This window comes from Manis pentadactyla, assembly GCF_030020395.1.
Source record: "Manis pentadactyla isolate mManPen7 chromosome 15 unlocalized genomic scaffold, mManPen7.hap1 SUPER_15_unloc_1, whole genome shotgun sequence".
In the NCBI taxonomy this organism is placed as follows: domain Eukaryota; kingdom Metazoa; phylum Chordata; class Mammalia; order Pholidota; family Manidae; genus Manis; species Manis pentadactyla.
The window spans coordinates 800451-822528 of record NW_026644588.1 but is presented as its reverse complement, the minus strand read 5'-3'; the positions used below and the strand labels follow the sequence as shown (position 1 = coordinate 822528).

Sequence of the window (22078 nt, the reverse complement as noted above, 5' to 3'; positions counted from 1 at the left end):
GATGCCCCTCTGGCTATCTGCCAGAGGTATCTGGCACCCTAATAAATGTTGACTTGCCTAGCTTAAGCCACAAGCTTTGCTAAATATTCCTGGCTATAAAGAATACTTAATTTGTGTGGGAGGGCGGTTGGGGAGGGAGGGAGAAGGGGACTGAGGGGTATTATGTTTAGTGCACATGGTGTGGGGGATCACAGGGAGAACAGTGTAGCACACAGAAGGCACACAGTGAATCTATTGCTGCACTAATGGACAGTGACTGCATTGGGGTGTGGGTGGGGACTTGATAACATGGGTAAATGTAGTAACCACATTGTTTTTTCATGTGAAACCTTCATAAGAGTGTATATCAATCGTACCTTAATAAAAAATTTTACAAAAATAAAGAAAGAAAGAATACTTAATTTCTAATGCCCATAGTAATCTCACTCAGGAAGTAGAGATCATGATCCCAGATACACTCCCACAACAGTGTGAATAGCAGGGAGGCCAAGAAAATAAAACTGGACTCATCTTCTAGGATCTTGTACTAAGGAATGCAGCCTCCCAGTAACCACAGAGACCTGAAATGTGAGCATCATGTGACCAGTGTGCGGTGACCAGCCAAGTCCAGGTGGTCCGTGAGTCCTCAGTGCCTCAGGTCGTAACACTCACACAGAACAAATGCTGATGCTTGGTCTTCTGGCTTTTCATAGCCTGGCTATAAGGATAGTTAACAGCCTGGTTCTGGGACACCAAAGGCCCTGGACAGACCCCACCTGGCAATGAAACGGCCACCTAGCTATATTTTGGCCCACTGGCACCCCCACTTAAATGGCTTCTTAAACATCACTTTCATAGCCAACCGCTAGTTGGCACCATAATTTGTTCCCATCTCACAGGCAAAATTCTACACAGTTGGATATGCCCCAAGGCTCACTTACAACTTCCTGGCCACGTTGCAGCCTCGTAGGGGGATCATGAATGAACCTTGGCCACAGCACTGCACACACCCTGTGGATCTATTAAGCTGGCCCTGTTTCCAAATCTAAGCCTTAATTGTTCTCCTGGCCTGCACTGTAAATTACCAGCTCCAGCTATTCAGGATGTTCACTATAAGGTCCTGACCAAAATGTTTATTGGTAACATATAAATTCTTTGTTGCTCATGCCAAATGGTAAGACCAAGATTTTAGCCCCGAAAGACTATTAGTTTATTTCCCTAATACCTCTCACTTCTTCAGATACACATTCCTCCACCTGAGCCTTCTCCTCTTAATTTGACTTGTACTGTCTGCGTTTGGGAGCTAGATAAAACCTTTTGACTTCCTGCCAAAAAAAGCTCTACATTTTGGTTTTGGTGGTGTTTACATGAATCTGCACATATGATAAAAATGCAAAGAACTACACACACACACATACATGTAAAATAGTGGGTCTGAAAAAGGTTTGGGAATTGAACTAATGTCAAATTCCTGGTTTTGATATTAAGGTTATGTAAGATGTCGCCATAGGGGAAACTCAGTGAGTAGTACCCTGTACCATATTTGCAATTCCCTGTGACTCTATATTTATTTAAAAATAAGACATTAAAATGAAGAGATCATGTGTCTGTCTTGCTCAATCCTTCCCATAACTTCCCAAAGCAATTAGAATGAAATCCGAAATTCTCATAGCCTACAAACCACATGCACCAGCCCCTTCCCCACCATGCCTCCAACCACATTCCCCCTCCAGCCCTACCGGCCTTCACTGGATTCCACCAAAAATCCAAGCTCTCATGAGCCTTGAGGTCTTAGGTCCTGTTTTTCTCTTTGCCAAGAATTTTTCCTCATCTTTCCCCCTAGATGGGGTCTTTGGTGGACTGCATAACAGCACATCTTATTTACTCCCTGCCCCAGAGTCCAAGCACACAGCTGACAGCCCTCGGTGTCCCCCTTGAGGAGGAAAGAGGGGAAGGGGCCAAGAGACCCATTTCTAAGCCTCATCTTCTGTTTCATTATGAAGACTTGAGGTTATGTTCACTTCAAAAGAGAACAATAAAATATATAAAGAAATACAGAAGACCTATAAGAAACATTTTCTTAAAAACAGAACAAATTTGGACCTTAAACATCTGATTTCAAAGCTGTATTATAAAGCTATAGTGATGAGAGGGTGTGGCCCAGGCAGAAGGACAGCGCAGCACTGGAAGACAGCCCAGAAATAGACCCACATGGGTATCGATTTATTTTCAACAAAGTATTCTGAAAAATATATCCTCATGCATAAAAATATAAAACAATTTCAACCCTTCCCTCAAAACATTCACAAATTAACACAGAGGATCATAGACCTTAATAGAAGAGATACAAATACATATCATGTCAAAGATAACAGAGAAAGAATGATCTTCATCCTTGCTTTAGGCCAAGATTTCTTACATAGGAAAAAAACCCCAAAAACCATAGAAGATATATACTATAAACTAGACTCTAATAAAACTAAAATTTCTTGCAGTTCAACAGATACTGTTAAGAAAATGAAAACACTAGCAACAGTATATCAAAAAATATTTGCAAAACCTATACCTGATAAATGGCAAGTAACCAGAAGATGTAATAAGGTAAACAAAACTATTTAAAACTAGGCAAAATATTTGAACAAATATTTCACTAAAGATGATATATGAATGATAAGCAAGCACATGAAAATAAATTCCTTAATTAAGGAAGTACAAATGAAAACCGCAATGAGATACCACTGCACACTCATTTCACTAGGAAACATTAGAAGACTGACTACTTAGCTTCTGAAGATATGAAAAAAAACTGGATGAGATATTTAAAAATTGTATGAGGACACATTGCTGGCGGGAAGTCAAAACAGCAAAAATAAATTTAGAAAACACTGGCAGCTAATAAAGTTAATCATCCACTGATCACTTGACACAATTTCATTCTTAAGATTGAGAAATAGAAACCTGTGTCCACGGAAACACCTGTATTTGTTCATTCCCAGAATCTTTACGCTTTAAAGCCAAAAACTAGTTAATTAAAACAAACATCTGCCCATAGATGAACAGGTAAGATAAATTATTAAAAATAAATTACATTTAAAAATGGAATACTCTTACAGTATTATGGGATATGGCAGTCAAGTTGGTCAGCACCAGCATCTGTCCAGCTGTGAAGTATATTACAATTCATTTAAAATCTGTTCTATCCCAACTATGGGCCAAGGTGCTGTTTGTGAAGGATGTGCTGTAATTTGATTTATGTACACTAGAGCACACAGTAGAAAAAGCTTAGCTTCAATAGTAATATGACACATGCATATAGTGAGATGTCTTTATTGTGTGCTTTGCATATTTTGTAAATATGCACATCACTATTTTTCTTTTTTGTTTAAGCAGTGTTTTGCTTGGAAGAGTGAGATGCTTGCTGCTTAATCAAAGGATTAAAGAGTTAAAGATGGAAAAAAATGAATAGTCTTCATAGATATAAAGGAATGAACTGCGAATACAAGGAAAACCCCTATCAATCTCAAAAGCATCATAGTAAGTACGATGTGTGTTTCATCTAGATAAAAAGCAGCCTTAGAGAGACCAGCAGCCCTCCTGCTGAGCCTGGCCGCTAACCTCTAACAAGAAAAGTACATAAAGCCTGAGGTCTGGCCCTGGGTGCCCAGTTCTGATGGGCCAGCTGGAGGGGAAGGAATCAGAGGTCCTTACCTCTCCTCTGAGCTGTACCAAATAGCTAAAGGCTGAGGGCCACTGGACGATGAGAGTGAGCTTTTGAATTCACACCGGGGCCTCCTTCCCCAAAGGGTCACCCCCTTCCACTTGTCCTGTACCAAACCCTGCCCGCCCTTGCTTCCAAGGAGCTGCACCATGTCCTGCTCAGGACTCCGCCTCGTGGCATGTCCGGCCCCTTTGCCGCTCCCACCAGGCCGGATACAATCTCCAGTCACCTCCTCTTGACACCCCAGCAGTCACCTGCGCCTCTTTGGTGTCCCCTGACTCACCCATGTGTGTCCTCCTGATCATCCCTGACCTCCCTCCGCCACCTCCTCCCACGTGCTTCGAGTCCAGCCACTGAGGGCCTCATGTCCCTGCCCACTGAACCCCCCACCGTGTATCTCCTGCTGGGTCATCACAGACTTTTCCCCCGTTTGGGAGCTGCTTGTATCCAGATCTTGGTATCTCTACTTCCATTTTCTTTATGTATTCCACGACTATTACTTAATCCTTACATTCTTTGCCTTTCAAATGTCACATCCAATCCGACCAGCCGCCTCACTTATATTTTTTTATTTTGTTATCATTAATCTACAATTACATGAAAACATTATGTTTACTAGGCTCTCCCCTACCCCAAGTCCCCCCTACAAACCCCATTACAGTCACTGTCCATCAGCGTAGTAAGATGCTATAGAATCACTACTTGTCTTCTCTGTGTTGTACAGCCCTCCCCGTGCCCCCCACACACTATACATGCTAATCATAATGCCCCCTTTTCCCCTTTATCCCTCCCTTCCCACCCGTCCTCCCCAGTCCCTTTCCCTTTGGTAACTGTTAGTCCATTCTTGGGTTCTGTGCTTCTGCTGCTGTTTTGTTCCTTCAGTTTTCCTTTGTTCTTATACTCCACAGATGAGTGAAATCATTTGGTACTTGTCTTTCTCTGCCTGGCTTATTTCACTAAGCATAATACCCTCTAGCTCCATCCATGTTGTTGCAAATGGTAGGATTTGTTTTCTTCTTATGGCTGAATAATATTCCATTGTGTATATGTACCACCTCTTCTTTATCCATTCATCTACTGATGGACACTTAGGTTGCTTCCATATCTTGGCTATTGTAAATAGTGCTGCGATAAACATAGAGGTGCATCTGTCTTTTTCAAACTGGGCTGCTGCATTCTTCAGTTAAATTCCTAGAAGTGGAATTCCTGGGTCAAATGGTAAGTCTATTTGGAGCATTTTGAGAAACCTCCATACTGCTTTCCACAATGGGTGAACTAATTTACATTCCCACCAGCAGTGTAGGAGGGCTCCCCTTTCTCCACAACCTCGCCAACATTGCCTCACTTATTTTTATATCTCTCCATCCTGTTTATTCTTATAGATATGTAAGTATAGTTAACATACAATAAATATTATATTGGGTTTGAGTATACAACATAGTGGTTCAATTCCTATTTATTCTGTTCAGTCAAAAAGTTTTCCATGGGCAATATTTTCCCAATATTTTTTAGTATATCTTGATCCTATAGCCTTCTCCTTCCTGTCTACTTATTTTATCTGCTTATTTTAATGTCTTTGTGCTTTACCTCCTCCATCACTTTATCCAGATGGTATATGTTATTTACTATAATTTTTGTGAAGTTGCCATACTTCTTCCGTAACTAATTTCTTGTCCTGAGTGAGTTGCTCTGTCTCACGTGCATATGAAGGAAAGGCCACGTTCAGGCTGTGTGCAGGGCAGATGCAATGAGCATGAAAAGAGGGAGGAGACAGGGAAGGGCGCCCAGCCCCTGCCACAGCTGGGCCACCACTCAGCAGTCTGCATCTTCGCTTGGCCAGGTTCACCTCCCGAGCTGTCGTCCAAAAGTGTGCAGAACGCGAGGGCACGTGGTGGCCGCCCGCTGACTGCTCCTCAGACCGTCTGGCTCCGGTATCATTACCTAGCACCTCGGACTGCAAACAACACGGGAATGAAGTGGCTGCCCGGAGGCCCCGCAGGTGCTGATGAAAGCGCTTCTCTCTAACTCCCCCGCACCCCAGCTTTGGGCTCATCCGGACAAGTCTGAGATAGCCTCGACTTCCCCTTGTGTTCTTGGAACAGGACCCCAAAGCATGGGGTTGCTGTCATCTGCGTTTCCTTCTAACCTCTAATTCTCTATCGCGATTTTGGGGTGTCATCAGCAGCCTTTGCAAGATCACCGCCTCTGCCGGGCCCCGAAGCTGTCTGGAGGTTTCTACTCCATAAACCCTCCTCTGACTCCTCTGATCCTGCCCTGCATGCGGCTGCCACAACAGCTGTCGCCACGATGGCCTTTCACCCCTGGAGCATCCATTTCAAGTGGACACAGAGCCGATGCGGGCTGTGTCAGCCCGCTGCGGGGCGCCCGGCGGGGGCTGCCTGCGGCGGGTGCGGCGCGGGCCCCGGGGCGGGGCTCTGGCTGCAGACGAGCCCGCCGGCCGCAGACCCGCAGCGGGCGCTGCCCCCTCCCCTCCCCCGGCCACACGTGCTCGCTCCCGCCGGCGCGCGGGGAAAATGGTAACATTTCCAGAACACCTCGCCTGGCGTTGGTGCGTTTGCCCCATTCCGCGGGGGTGGAGAGAAGCTATCTCCGTGTCGGTGGGTAATTACCTGGGCAACGAGGGCGCATGTGAACCCGAGGGTTGGGGCGGGGGCCGGGTTCTCTCCTGCTGGAGCCGGAGGACGGGCCGGACCGCAGTTCGTAAGCAATAACCGGGGTTTACACTTCGGTTTTTAGAGGTGCTCTGCCCCGGGATTTCTTCTCCCCGGACTTGTGCCCGGACCGGTCTGCGCGGCCCCGCCGGCTGTCGGCTGCGCGGGGCGCCCCTCAGGGACCCCGGGCCGGCCCGACGCAGCCGGAGCCTCGTGCCCGCCGCGCTTGCGAGCCCCACGTCCGTGGACCGGGGAGGGCCCGCCGCGGGGCACCGGCTCGCTCGCGTAGAGCTGGGCGGGAACTCGGGGCCCGACGCCGGTGCGCGTGTCCCGCGGGTGCGGATGTCGCCCCGTCTCGCTGCGGGAACTCGGTCGCCCGCTGTGGCCCCCGGGGTGTCCCGTGACAGGCGCGGCGGGCGGGGCTGGGACGCAAAGCCCCTCCGGGATTCCCTCGGCAGGCGGGTTTCATCCGATCACGCCCGTAAATGCGTCACCGACCCCTGACCCTATAAACGGGCGGGACCCTGGGCAGGCGCCGCGGAGGAGCCCGGAGCAGCGGCGAGCCGCCCAGCCGCCCAGCCCTCGGCCCAGGGTCACCCAGTTTGAAGTTCAGTCTTCCTGACGAGGTGAGTTTCCAGCACGGAAGGAATATTTCCAGTTTTCTGCGTGTGGGTGTGCATGCATAGGTACGTGGGCCCAGGGACAGCGAGGACATTCCCATGTACAGATGAGGATCTCTCAGGCGTGGGGGTGGTCTATCAACCGCTCTAACTTTAAAACCCGGCCTGATTCAAGGATACTTCTCCTGGGAAAGTCTTCTTGTATGGCTCTGTTGTCTTGTTGATCTTATTTTTCAAGTAATTGATCTTCGTTACATCTTAGGCAAGCGTTGGCTCATGGCATATGGGGATGAAAGGGCAGGAGCTGCAGTCTAAAGGGTGGGCGTCCACTCAGCAGGCTACTATTGAACGCTCACCGTGTGCCAGCAAACACTCCGCATAGTAACCCCTTTAGCTCTGGTGGAAACGCTGGGGGCTGGGTGTCTAATTAGAGAGCAGAGGCCCCTGGGACTCAGACATGTGCCTGAGATCACGCATCTTGTAAATGTCAGACTCCAGATTAAGAACCCCAGGAGTCTGGGGAGGGACGGTTGTTTTGTTTTGTTGGTTTTTTATTGAGATATAATTGACATAAAACTTCGTATTAGTTTCAGGTATACGACATAACTAGTCTATATTGTATATATTCCAAAATCGTCAACACAATAAGTCTAGTTAACATCTGTCACCACATAGTTACCCTTTTTTTTTTTCTTGTGATAAGAACTTTAATACAGTATTCTGGTTTTGAGTTCCAAGGTCTTAGCCATAATAATGCTCCGTACTGTATCTGTGGGAGTGCGCACATGTGTGTGCAGGTGTGACCACGTGGTCTGTGCCTGGGTTAGCCCAGAAAGAGAACTTGCGGGGACACCCAGAAGGCATGGGATCTGCAGAAAAAAAGGGAAAAAATTGGAAGCAGTGTACCTGGATATAGAGAACCAACCGCAAGCCCAAGATAGGGCCGGGGGCTGAGAGCAGGCCCAGGCAAGGCCTTGCGCGACCAGGAAGGGATTTGGGGTTTTTCCTGAGGGCAAGAGGGGGCTGTGCAGAGAGTCAAATGGAATGAGCGAAGAAGATCAGCATTTCATCAAGGTTGACTGGAAGCTTTGTGATAAATGGATTAGGGAAAGGCAAAAATGCTTCAATTTTTTTCCCATAAGATTCTCCAGAATCATGTTTTCCTCATTAACTGATGAGATCAGGGTGGCTACTCTCATCAGCCAGCCAGGTGAGCTTGACACAAAGCATTATATGACATCAACTAATAGAAACTGACTAGGTCTTTGTGTGCTCAGTCAATCCTCCCGACCCCCTGCCAAACTCACACTTTCTTGTTTTGTGGCATGAAACTTGCCTTTTTAAAAAAATACAAACCTTTGAAGTATTAAGTATATATATAAAATGGGAGGACACAAAAATAGAGCAATGATATAAAAAAATGGCTTAAGTATTTTATCCATTCAGCATCCCAAATGGTGTGCCTTATGGTTGCTCAGGTAATGTGATTTGCAGTCAGAAATCCATATTAAACAATGCAGACTTCAGTTCACCTCTGCTGGACCCTATTCTCAAGTGGAAAAGCACAGGAATTAGAAACAAATCAACATAAAATTGTAACTTTGATAAAAGCAGTGAAGCAAGAACAAATGTTTTTCACAAGGAAGGATAATCATTGATAAGAAAAAAACTGTAAAGGTGAAAGGAAAGGGAAGATTTCCTACGGAATGTATCCCAGGACTGACATAGTGGGTGTAGGTGGGGGTGGCTGGCAGGTGTCTGTGTCTGATGTAGCAGCTTCTAACACAGGATGACGTCGTTTGGGTGGATTCCAGCCTGTCTTCTTCATTTCATTCACCTTATCCTCAACTTTGTGTAAAAGTTTGGTTTCTTATATAATAACTGACAGCAATATGTATAATATATTACTTTCATTCAATTGTATCATGTCCAATTACACATTAAGAATTCACTTAATATTTAAAATGGAATATTTTTATTGAATTGTAAAGCACATACAGAAGCAAAAAAATGAAAGTTTAAAGGCTAGTGGATTTATTTGAGGGACATTCCTGTGTTAACTACCTCCAAAATCAAAAGGTAGAATATTGCCAGTTAAAAAGGGAAGTACAAAAAAACAGAAAAACCTGAAAGTACAGCCTCCCAGAAACTCTATTTAGTCCCAGGAAAACTGGAAAAGGGTCCTTTAATGGAGCCCTCCATACATGTATCTATCCCAGTATCTACTACTGTTTCCAAAAGTAACCACCATCCTAGGTAATATTTATAATATTTCTATTCTTGTAAAATAAAATAAATTGGCATAAATAAAGTATATTTTTTGGTTTTTCGATTATTTTATTCAACATTATGATTTGTGGTTAATCTGTGTTGCCTGAAGCAGTTCATTCATTTTCATTGCCCTCAAATATGCCTCTATATATAATAAATTCACTGTAATCTGGACATTCAATGCTGGACATTTTAATTATTAAGAGCTTGGGAATGTTGTAAATCATCATGATACAAACACTTTTGTATATGTCTTTGATACACATGAATACATTTTTCTGTTGAGTATATATCAGTGGACAAAACTGATGAATCACAGGAAAGACATTAATACAGATTTACTAGGTACCAGTCAACCGTTCAACTTCCAGGTGCTCTGATCCATGCCCACAGTCAGCCTTTTTGATTGTAGTCATTACAGCAGGTTTTTTGTACTATGTTATTATAGTTTTATTTTGCATTTCTGGGATGATTGATGAGACTGAACCTCCATCCATTTGTTTATTAAGATTGCTTTTAACAAGTACTTCTGACCATTTTCCTATTAACCAGTCATCTGTTTAGTTGATATGAAGGAGTTCTTTTTAGACTCATTCTATGTCTTGCATACTTACTTAAAATATCTTTTCGTATATTTGCTTCATCTTTCTAATGAATGAATGATTTTTTTTGATGAGTAGTAGTTCTCATTTTAATGTAGTCCAGTATATCAATCTTTTCCTTTTGCTGAGTTCTGTGTTGTGTTAAAGTTATGTTCTCCTACTACATTAAAATTTTTTCCTACTGTAGGTTCATAAACATTCTCCCACATGGTCTTCTAAATACCTTATTTTTTTTTTTTTGGTATCCACTGGCCACATGTGGCTATTTACATTTTTTTCATATCTTTTTCTTTATTAAGGTATCATTGATATACAATCTTATAGAGATTTCACATGAGCAGCACTGAGATTACAACATTCACCCATATTATCAAGTCACCCCTCAACATCCCATTGCAGTCACTGTCCATCAGCTCAGTAAGATGTTAGAGTCACCAATCGTCTTCTCTGGGCTATAGTGCCTTCCCCATGCCTCCCCTTCATTATGTGTGCTAATCATAATGCCCCTCAATCTCCTTCTCCCTCCGTCCCCACCCACCCTCCCCACACCCTTTTCCTGTGGTAACCCCTAGTCCCTTGGAGTCTGCGAGTCTGTTGTTTAGTTCCTTCAGTTTTGTTTTATTGTTATTCTTCACAAATGAATGAAATCATTTGGTTCTTGTCTTTCTCCATCTCGCTTATTTCACTGAGCATAATTCCCTCTAGCTCCATCCACGTTGTTGCAAATGGTAGGATTTGTTTTCTTCTAATGGCTGAATAATATTCCATTTTGTATATGTACCACCTCTTCTTTATCCATTCATCTACTGATGGACACTTAGGTTGCTTCCATATCTTGGCTATTTTAAATGGTGCTGCAGAAAACACTGAGGTGCATATATCTTTCTGAGTCTGGGATCTTGTTTTCTTTGGGTAAATTCCTAGGAGTGGAATTCCCGAGTCAAATGGTATTTCAATTTTGAGTTTTTTGAGGAATTTTCATATTGCTTTCCACAATGATTGAACTAATTTACATTCCCACCCGCAGTGTAGGAGGGTTCCCCTTTCTCCACATCCTCGCCAACATTTGTTGTTCCTTGTCTTTTGTGTGTTGGTCATCCTAACTGGTGTGAGGTGATATCTCATTGTGGCTTTAATTTGCATTTCTCTGATAATTAGTGATGTGGACCATCTTTTCATGTGCCTGTTGGCCATCTGAATTTCTTCTTTGGAGAAGTGTCTGTTCATATCCTCTGCCCATTTGTTAATCGGGTTATTTGCTTCTTGGGTGTTGAGGCGTGTGAGCTCTTTTTATATTTTGGATGTTAACCCCTTGTCAGATATGTCATTTACAAATATATTCTCCCATACTGTAGGATGCCTTTTTGTTCTGCTGATGGTGTCCTTTGCTGTACAGAAGCTTTTTAGTTTGATTAGTCCCATGTGTTCATTTTTGCCTTTGTTTCCCTTGCCCAAGGAGATGTGTTCAGGAAAAAGTTGCTTATGTTTATATTCAAGAGATTTTTGCCTACATTTTCTTGTAAGAGTTTTATGGTTTCATGACTTACATTCAGGTCTTTGATCCATTTCAAGTTTACTTTTGTGTATGGGGTTAGACAATAATCCAGTTTCCTTCTCTTACATGTAGCTGTCCAGTTTTGCCAACAGCACCTGTTGAAGAGGCTGTCATTTCCCCATTGTATGTCCATGGCTCCTTTATCGTATATTAATTGACGACATATGCTTGGGTTTATATGTGGGCTCTCTAGTCTGTTCCATTGGTCTGTGGGTCTGTTCTTGTGTCAGTACCAAATTCTCTTGATTACTGTGACTTTGTAGTAGAGCTTGAAATTGGGGAGCATAATCTCCCCAGTTTTATTCCTCCTTCTCAGGATTGCTTTGGCTATTCAGGGTTTTTTGTGGTTCCATATGAATTTTAGAACTATTTGCTCTAGTTCATTGAAGAAGGCTGTTGGTATTTTGATAGGGATTGCATCAAATCTGTATATTGTTTTGGGCAGGATGGCCATTTTGACAATATTAATTCTTCCTAGCCAAGAGCATGGGATGAATTTCCATTTATTAGTGTCCTCTTTAATTTCTCTTAAGAGTGTCTTGTAGTTTTCAGGGTATAGGTCTTTCACTTCCTTGGTTAGGTTTATTCCTAGGTGTTTTATTATTTTTGATGCAATTGTGAATGGAATTGTTTTCTTGGCTTTCTGCTAGATCATCGTTAGTGTATAGGAATGCAACAGATTTCTGTGTATTAAGTTTGCATCCTGCAACTTTGCTGGATTCAGATATTAGATCTAGTAGTTTTGGAGTGGATTATTTAGGGTTTTTTATGTATAATACCATGTCATCTGCAAACAGGGACAGTTTGACTTCTTCCTTGCCAATATGGATGACTTTTATTTCTTTGTCTTGTCTGATTGCCATGGCTAGGACCTCCAGTACTATGTTGAATAAAAGTGGGGAGAGTGGGCATCCCTGTCTTATTCCCAATCTTAGAGGAAAAGCTTTCAGCTTCTCACTGTTAAATATGATGTTGGCTGTGGGTTTGTCATATATGACCTTTATTATTTTGCGGTACTTGCCCTCTATACCTATTTTGTTGAGAGTTTTTATCATGAATGGATGTTTAATTTTGTCGAATTTTTTTTCAGCATCTATGGAGATGATCATGTGGTTTTTGTCCTTTTTGTTGATGTGGTATATGATGTTGATGGATTTTCAAATATTGTACCATCCTTGCATCCCTGGAATAAATATTGCTTGTTCATGATGGATTATAATTGTATGTATTTTCTATTTGCCTTGCTAATATTTTGTTGAATATTTTTGAATCTATGTTTATCAGGGATATTGGTCTGTAATTTTCTTTTTTTGTGGTGTCTTTGCCTTTTGGTATTAGAGTTATGCTGGCTTCATAGAATGAGTTTGGGAGTATTCCCTCTTCAACTTTTTGGAAACCTTTAAGGAGAATGGGTATCAGGTCTTCTCTAAATGTTTGATAAAATTCAGGTCCTAGTATTCTCTAATAATCAGGCACCTTATTTTTTTATTTCACTCACACATGCACTTTCTGGATTTTCAGTTGGATAACACTGAAATTATAAAGCAACTGTGGAGAATTGACATTTTCCATAATAACAAGTCTTCCAATCTGTGAATATAGCTATCCTTTGCATATATAATACTTACTAATATTGTGTGTTTTTGTTGGTGCAGCCACTATAGAAAACAGTATGGAGGTTCCTTAAAATATTAAAAATAGAACTACCACGTGACCCAGTAATTCACTTCTGGCTATTTACGTGAAGAAAACAAAACCACTAATTCAAAAGGATATGTGTTCCCTTATGTTTATCATATCGTAGCCAAGATATGGAAGCAATCCAAGTGACTGTTGATAGATGAATGGATAAAGAAGATGTGGTACATATACACAAGGGAATATTGCTCAGCCATAAAAAAAATGAGATCTTGCTGTTTGAAACAATATAGGTGGACCTAGAGGGAATTATGCTCAGTGAAGTAAGTCAGATAGAGAAAGACAAATACCATATGGTTTCACTTATATGTATAATCTAAAAAAATAAAACAAATGGACTCATAAATACAGAGAAAAAGCTAGTGCTTGCCATAGGGGAGGTAAAGGGGTTACTGGTGAAACAGGTGCAGGGGATAGAGGCACAAACTTCCAGTTATAAGATAAATAAGTCACTGGGATGACAAGTAAAGTGTAGGGAATGCAGTCGGTAGTATTGTGACATCTTTGTATGGTGATAAATGGTAACCACACTTGCCACCGTGAGCATTGTGTAACATACGTAATTTTTAGTCACTATGTTGTACACCTGAAGCCAATATAATACTGTATATCAACTATACATCAAAATAAATTGTATATTTGCGTAGAGGGCTTGCACAGTTTCATTGGATTTTTTCTTAGATATTTGATGTTTAATGATACTGTAAGTGGTAAAGTTTTTCAATTTTAATTTTCAGCTGCTTGTATTATTATACAATCCAACTGACTTTAGTAAATTGGCCTTCTATCAGTAATCTTGTGAAAATTCATCTAGTCTGATATTTGAAGAACATTTGAGATGTTCCTCAAATATTAGGACATGTATAAATAATGATATTTGATATATTCCTTGACTTTTTTGCTGGTTCCCGAGCAGTCCAATATTGCATGGAGTTGACAGTGGGCATCCATCTGTCAACTTTGAGGGGGTAACTTTTAAGGATAATTTTTGTTGTGTTTTTATACTTGATGACATCAAGGACATTCTCTTTATTCCTAGTTACTAAATGTCTTTTTCAGTACTGAGCACTGACTTTTGTTAAAATTTTTTCATGTATTTACAGAGATGATTATATTGTGTTTTTCTGTAGTGTATTGATGTGGTAAGTTACACTGATTTTTTTTCATTTTAGCCCACCTTTTCATTTACAAATTAACCCCACTTATTGCAATATGTTATATGTGACAGGATTTGATTTGCAAATATTTTTCTTCCAATTTTTACATCTATGTTTGTGAGACATATTAATCTGTAGTGCTTTTCTTTAATGTACTGTTCTTGTAAGATTTTATCAAGGATTTGCTGAACTCATCAACTAAAAGGTGAGTGTTCCAACTTTTTTTAATGCCCTGAGAGTTTGTGTAAGATTAGAATTGTTTCTTTCTTAAATGTCTTTTTGTTTTTAATTATGCCAGTGCTGTAATTAGTTATCTGTATCTTCTGTTTCTAGCTTGCAGTTGTTAAGCATCTACCAGTTGTTGAAACAGATCCTCAGAGAAACAAGTCATCAGAGACTGAATCCCTGAAGTTGAATCTCTGAGAATTCTTATTAAGAATGGCTTTAGATCTTAGAATTTCATTTCAAGGTGAACCATCCAGGAATGATTCTCAGTCAGAAAACCCAGAGCTTAAACCCAGCCAAGGACCTGACATCCTGGAAGTAGAGGGGATCTCTGACTTCCCAAGCCCTCAGCTCGGTTTATTGCAAAACAGCAGTAACTCATGTGCAAGGCAGGAGCTGCAAAGACTCTATAAGTTGTTTCATGCATGGCTACAGCCAGAGAAACACAGCAAGGATCAAATTATTTCTTGTTTGGCCTTGGAACAGTTTATGATCAATGGCCATTGCAGCAACAGGTCCATGTTGAAAGAGAAATGGAATTCAAGTGGCAGAAATTTGGAGAAATTCATGGAAGATTTGACCGATGATGGTATGAAGCCGCTTGGCTTAGTGAGTAGAGGGTTCTGACCTTTTGGGTGAGGGGCCGAGGGGTATAAGGAATGAGTACAGCCTGTTGGGAGTTGCCCAGAAGTAGAGAAAGAAGAGTTATTGTGGAAGGAGTCATTACTTCTCATCAAGGAGAATCTTAGCCATTCTAACTAAGTAAGAATGAAAGCACAAGATTTTTTGTTGTTGTTGTTGTTATCATTAATCTACAATTACATGAAGAACATTATGTTTACTAGGCTCCCCCCTTCACCAAGTCCCACACACACCCGAAAGCACAAGTTTTGTAGGTATTATTCAGCCGGGCACATAGAAGCCATCACATTCATTGATCTTAGCCAGTGAGATGGTAGAGGGCCCACTAAGAAATTGACAGAAAGCTCAAGAATGAGCAGAAATGCCTTAACACAAGCTGTTTCTTCCTTCAAAAGGCCTTAGTTAGTATTTGGGTTTTTTTTTTAATTAGCAAAGACATGTCAGGAAGAAAATACCATGAATTTAAGGCCAGCAGAGAGAAGGGCAGTAGAGGACCTGGGGGGTGTGGGAGCGGGCAGGGCAGGGGCCTGGGGGGAGCCTGACGGGGGCAGGTTTTCCACAAAGGCTTCTATCACTCATCAGACCCATATATTGACAGTGACTGAGCTTCTTTTTTACAGGTGCACGTCCACATGCAGGGACAGGAAGCCCTCTTTTCTGAGAATATGCCCTTAAGAGAAGTCATTGTTCATTTCATGAAACAGTTGTCCACAGGAACCCCAAGAGGAGATGACATGGGGACACCCTCCTGGCCTCCCCAGGAGGCTCCCCTGGAAACAGGACCAGGTGGGTCAGGGGAGCACAGGTGCCTGAGGGATGTTCTGTGTGGACCCCTTTTGGGGTACAACTTCATTGAGTCACTTCTTCATTTCTACAGGAGATGAAGATAAGGAAAATGGTGGCAACATTTCTTTGAAAATTTGTCAAGTAAATGGCAGTATTGCGAGTCAGGGCAACGAAACGCCTTCCCTACTCATGATCCAGGGAGAGCACGGTCCTAGGCCTGAAGAGCAGGCTGTTTCTTTGAAGAATCCACTGAGCTCTACACAGGCGGGTCCAGGCACCTCCAGGGCCCAGGAATGGTCCCTGATAGGGCCTTCTTCTCAAGATGTCCTGATGGAGGCAGGACCAGCCTTTCTTCCCAGGCCAGACCAGGCCTCCCCTGAGCCTGTTCCTAACAATCAGGGCATCAAGGGAAACTCCACACGTGGGGGACACCAAGAAAAATTCCACGGGGCCCCCAAATCATACAGATGTGAAGAGTGTCCCAGGATGTTTAGGTATTTATCTCAGCTAAAAGCCCACCAGAGAAGACACAGTAATGAGAGGACATCTACTTGTGCCAAGTGTGGCAAAGGCTTCTTCCAGACGTCAGACCTACGCCAGCATCAGAGGATTCATGCCGGAGAGAAGCCTTTCGTGTGCAGCACATGTGAAAGGTCCTTCAACCACAAAACCAACCTCCAGGCTCACGAGAGAATCCACACGGGAGAGAAGCCCTACACGTGTCCCCTTTGCCGGAAAAGCTACCGCCAGTCATCCACCTACCACCGCCACCTGCGGGCTCACCAGAAAACCGCCTTCAGAGGTGTTTCTTCCACACCAGAAGCTTCCTCGGCTACAGGCCCCGTGTGATGTTTATAAGTGTGTATGCGAGTGTGTGTGTTTTCACACCACTCTATTTAGAACATACTTTATAATTTCCTGATTATATTTTCTATTTGTCACTCCCGCTAAAATGTAAGTTTAAGGAGAGCAGGGAATTTGTCAGTTTCATTCCCTGAAGTATCTCAAGTGCCTAGAATAGTGGCTGACAAATTTCAAATGACCAATAAAAATATGTTGAACGAATGAATGTGTAGTGTTGGTGTTTATTCCCTGAAGCCTGGGAACATGCCCCCCATGAGAAGACTGCGTTTCAACCCCAGGACCCAAACACCAGCTCACAGAGGTCTGGTGAGGCTTTCCCCACCAGCTCCCCGCACTCCCCCATCCTCTGTCCACATACTTTAGTGCCACCACAGGCACCTAAAAATGTGGGGTGATTGTGACATTTCCCTGCTTTTCTTACTGCCTCCATTGAAGAGGCACCTGTCAGGCCGTGAACGATGCTCCCCACCGGAGAAGCCCATTTACCCATCATCTTTCTGGGCCATCTCTAGGTGTTTTGCTACTATAAACATTCTTACACAGCCTTCTTGGTGCAGGGAAAAGCTTTTTTTTGGAAAGAGCTCCGTGAGGCAGGTTGTGAACCTGCTGTCCAACTCAACTGAGATGGAGGTTCTGGTCTTAGTCCCCAACTAGCCCGTTTGGGGAGTTTCTGCTCATGTGGAGAGGAGAGGGCCCCCATGCAGGGTAGAACCAAAGGCACTGGGTTTGTATTTGCAGGTGACGTCTATTCCACGTGGAGTTGGCTCACCACTAACAGTAGTGGACACAATCTTCTTTTTAAGATATTCACTTCTATTTTTAAAATGAGTCCATTAAAATATTTAATGGTGATTATGCACAGGAGAATCAATCATGAGATGGAACATATTCATCACCATTAAGTACATTCCTTCATGTCCTTTTGTACCTACTATCCCAAGAAGATACTGTTCTTGATTTTACAATTATACTTCTGCATTGTTTGCACTAGAACTTCATGTAAATGGATTATACAGTTGTTAAACAACAAGAATTCAACTGAATCATTTAAAAGATCAAATTGATTTACTCAGTGGTCATGAATGGAGCGGTATCCCATCTAGCAAACAGAAAGGAGACCCATGGAGCTGCAGAAAAGGAAAGGTTTTTAAAGGCAGAGAGGGAGGAGGGGGAAGGGAATTATTAGCAAACAGTGCATTGCTTTAGCCAAGGTTGCCTCCTAAGGAGGATGAAACTGGCCTGTATGTCAATTTCCTAGTACTGACCCGGAAATCCCATGTTGATGGGTTAAAGGTTACATTCCTGGGAGAAAGGGGATGTTGAAACTCTAGTCAGGTTAGTCTTTAGTCTTGGTTTGCTTATGTGGGGTCTTAACATAAGTGATGCCATTTGGGACCTCGGGTCTTCTTTTAACACACTTTTTTTTTAATATTAGGATTTGTTTTATTTTATTTTATTTTATTTTATTTTTGAGAGGGCATCTCTCATATTTATTGATCAAATCGTTGTTAACAACAATAAAATTCTGTATAGGGGACTCAATGCACAGTCATTAATCAACCCCAAGCCTAATTCTCAACAGTCTCCAATCTTCTGAAGCATAACAAACAAGTTCTTACATGGTGAACAAGGTCTTACATAGTGAATAAGTTCTTACATGGTGAACAGTGCAAGGGCAGTCAAATCACAGAAACTTTCAGTCTTGATCACGCATCATGAACTATAAACAATCAAGTCAGATATGATCATTCATTTGATTTTTATACTTGATTTATATGTGAATCCCACATTTCTCCCTTATTATTATTATTTTTTTTAATAAAATGCTTAAGTGGTAGGTAGATGCAAGATAAAGGTAGAAAACATAATTTAGTGCTGTAAGAGGGCAAATGTAGATGATCAGGTCTGTGCCTATAGATTAAGTATTAATCCTTAACACACTTTTTAGTTGTTTTTGATGGTGGCTTTCCCTCATTCTTATTTCTTTGTGGCTCACCCATGTTGAGGCATCTATCAGTCATTCGCCTTTTGTGTTGCTGAGTCATATGCCAGCACACATGCCCACAATACGGGGCTGTTTTACATAGAATCCCAGACATGAGTTAACTATTAGAATGCATTTGCAAAATGTAAGCACTTCGTAACTTCAGTAACTTTAAGCATTTAAAGCAAAATTTAAGCATTTAAAATATCAAATATGTTGTCAGTGTTTACTTTTCTTGTCTCAAACATGTGTTTTTTCTTTAGGGCAGCTCCATTGCAATCAGGATCCAGCATGTACCCCTGTACGGGTTGTGGTGGGTATGTCTCGTGTGTTACTCTTTAACCACTTTCTTTTTTATTCTTATAACTTATTTATTTGAGGTTGCATGTATGACAAGTGTTTGCTACTGACACCCCTCCACACACCCTGGGGCCCCTCCACAGACACCCTAAAGACACTGGGTGACAGATGTGGGATGCTGACCCTCTACAAGACAGCCTGGAAACACAAATCCCAACACAGATCCCAACAGAAAAGACGTGACAAACCTGAAACACGTAGGGCACACATGCAAGAGACCTATGGGTGGGTGGGTGGGGGTGCTGGCCCACTCCAGCTGTGGAAATACAAGGGGCAAACACACCACAGAGACCCCTGAGGCAGGCATGTCATAGGGACAGCCCCCGAAGACACAGACTGCAGTCTGCATGGACCCAGTGTGCTGGGGGCAGAGGGATCGGTCTGGCCAGGAGCAAACAGCTCACGTCCCCTCCTGCAGGTTCCCTGGTGCACTTGGTGGGCGTCAGGACAGGGGGTCGCATGCACACCGTGGCACAACCTGGACACCAACACGGATGTGGAGATTCACAGGTGGTGGGAGGAAGACAACCGAAGCCTAGAAGTCTACACATAGATGCTGCCTGCAAAGCACGAAGCTCAGGAGCCTCAGCGAGACGGGGGCAGGAGGCTGGGAGGTCCACCGGCCATCCAGGAGAGCTGGGACCTCAGCGAGTCTGCAGAGCTGCTGTCCTGGCCGGTGAGCGGCCACCGCCTGGGCGACTTGCAGTGTAAGGACGACGGCGGGGCTGTGAGGGTGGGCACTCTCCCGCTGGGGCCTGGTGGCAGGGATGTCAGGCCCTCCGTGGCCGCTCTGACCCCCCGGGTCTCACGACGTCCGCAACAGTCGCAGTGGTAACTGGGCGGCAGCCAGGAGGGGACCAAGCGCAGTGTAGACCAGACGGTTCCGGCCCAGACGCTGGGCGACTGTGCGCCCGGGTGGAGGAGCCCGGCCGGCTCAGTGGCGCCCCCTCCGAGGGGACGCGGAGGTGACGGTTCTGCGCACGGGGCCCGGGGCTCCGCAGGCCGGCCTCCCCCGGGAGCGCAGCCGCATCAGCGCCCGCGAACGGTCAAGCCCCGCGCTCCGCGCGGAGGAAGGGGCGCGTGTCGTCTGCAAAGGGCCCTGGGGGCCGGAGGCACGGGGAAGGGCTGTCCCGGCGGAGGCCACCTAGGCGGGTCCTCCTGCGGAGGATGCACCGGCAGGGAGTGAAGGGGGCGCCTAAGATAAGGGGCCCCAGGCAAACGACACCCTCTCTCTGGGCGGTGGCCTCGTGTGCGGACGGGGAGGATGGCGGGAGGGGCCCCCAGGGGTGGGGAGCGCGCGCCCAGGCGGGTGCTCCGGGAGCCGCGTCGCTGGTCTCCTTGCAAGAATTCAAGGACGGACCCCAAAGGCTGTTGAGCATTAAGAGTTCATTTAGAGAAGAAAAGTTCAGGGAAAGACAAGAGAACACAGCGGAGAAGGGCAGGGACAGACCCCAGGGGGCCTTTCCTACGAGAAGCAAGACGGCAAGTCACCCGTGGGGTCCGGCTTCCTCCTGGAGCTGAGCTCTCTGCACCCCACGCGTTGGGGCGGTCGCACTGCCAGGCGGTCTCGGGAGCCGGGGAGCGGGGGAGGCGGGGTCTTTGCTCTGCTAGTGGGGGAGGGGTGTGACTTGCTAGTGAGCCTGTGATGTATTTGGAGGGGAAGTCAGTCGGCATCGCCTCCTCGGTGCTGGGAGAGGCCGGTCTGGGCCGGTCCATTGTCCAAACCCTAATTCCCTCCCACCCTCCACGAACAGCTCACACGGAAGGTGTGGGATGTAAGGAAGCCCCTAGCCCAGTGTGAGCGTCAGCAAAGTCCCCCCGCCTCCTCCCTGCTCCTGCCGGGCTCTCCACCTACTCTGGCAGCTGCTCCCCACCCCTGCACCCGGGGTAGCCCCATGGACTGCCCGGGCCCTCCGCTCAGGCCTCCACTGCAGAGCGCATGCCGCCCGGCCCCTGCCAGACTTCCCGGTTTGGGGGCCGCCTACCCCCGTCCAGGTTACCCTCCTCACTGGGCCTGGGGACCAGGGGTCTCTGCCTGCAGTGGCCCTTGGAGCAGCCAGCCCTCGTTTTCCCGGCCCCTGTCTGGCCCTGGATGCATGGGAGAGAAGTGGGCTTCTCTAAACCCAAGCAACCCACGCACCCCGCCTGGGTCCCTGCACCCAGTCCTGGGGAGAGGCGGATGCGGGGTGCTGAGGTTCAAGCAAGTCCCCTCACTGCGGTTGACCTCCATTGCCTCTGAAGGGTCTGAGATAGAAATGTTAACGACTCCTCACCTCTTGTGGGTGGGGTAACACTCACACACAGATGGCCAAAAGGCTCTCTCTGTTCCAGTCTAATGTGGTTTTCCAACACCACCAATCACTGGGTCTTTCTGCTGACATGCAACAAACGCTGGTGTAGTCATTGTGCCAAGTGTGGGATAAACACTCTTCAGTAGCCCAAAAGACCCCAAAACTCCTGTAATCCTGCCACAGTGGTAGGGATGGGGAAAGCCTGGACCTTGTCTATAAGTGCTTCAGGAACAACTTTAGTTTTACCCAACCAGACAACCCCCAAGAATTTCACAGACAAACCGGGTCCCTGAACCTTGGTGCTGTTCAAAGCCCATCCTTTTTCCTGTAGATGTTGCAACAGTCTAGGAACTGCCCCTTCTAAATCCAAAAGGGAACCAGATGTGAGCATAATGTCATGTCATCAGTGTAGTGATACAACTGCACTGTTTGTGGTTTCCTCCGTGTGGCCAAGTTCTGGGCTATTAGTCCATGACAGATGATGGGATTGTGGAGGTATCCCTGTGGAAGGACAGTGACTGTCCCACATGAAGGCAAACTGTTCCTGCCAGGTGGTCTCAGGAGCCGGGGATCAGGGGAGGCGGGGTCTTTGCTCTGCTAGTGGGGGAGGGGTGTGACTTTCCTGTGCTATGTAGAGAAGAAAGCATTAGCAAA

The 22078-nt window shown here is 44.8% G+C and overlaps 1 protein-coding gene across 1 annotated transcript; it reads left to right on the top strand.

Annotated features, from left to right (window-relative positions):
- The first annotated feature begins 14645 nt into the window (after positions 1 to 14645).
- ZSCAN4 (zinc finger and SCAN domain containing 4) lies at positions 14646 to 16951 on the top strand. The gene is made up of 3 exons (XM_036900975.2): positions 14646 to 15106; positions 15760 to 15925; positions 16017 to 16951. Exons 1-3 carry the CDS (start codon positions 14711 to 14713, stop codon positions 16772 to 16774), a joined length of 1320 nt encoding a protein of 439 aa, XP_036756870.2. The 5' UTR covers positions 14646 to 14710; the 3' UTR covers positions 16775 to 16951.
- Positions 16952 to 22078: the final 5127 nt, after the last annotated feature.

Bases quoted from the DNA above. Each gene is read 5' to 3' on its own strand.
- ZSCAN4 (XM_036900975.2), top strand. From the start codon at position 14,711: ATGGCTTTAGATCTTAGAATTTCATTTCAAGGTGAACCATCCAGGAAT. The intron at 15,107-15,759 runs GTGAGTAGAGGG...TCTTTTTTACAG, and splicing joins GTATGAAGCCGCTTGGCTTA to GTGCACGTCCACATGCAGGG. The intron at 15,926-16,016 runs GTGGGTCAGGGG...TCATTTCTACAG, and splicing joins TCCCCTGGAAACAGGACCAG to GAGATGAAGATAAGGAAAAT.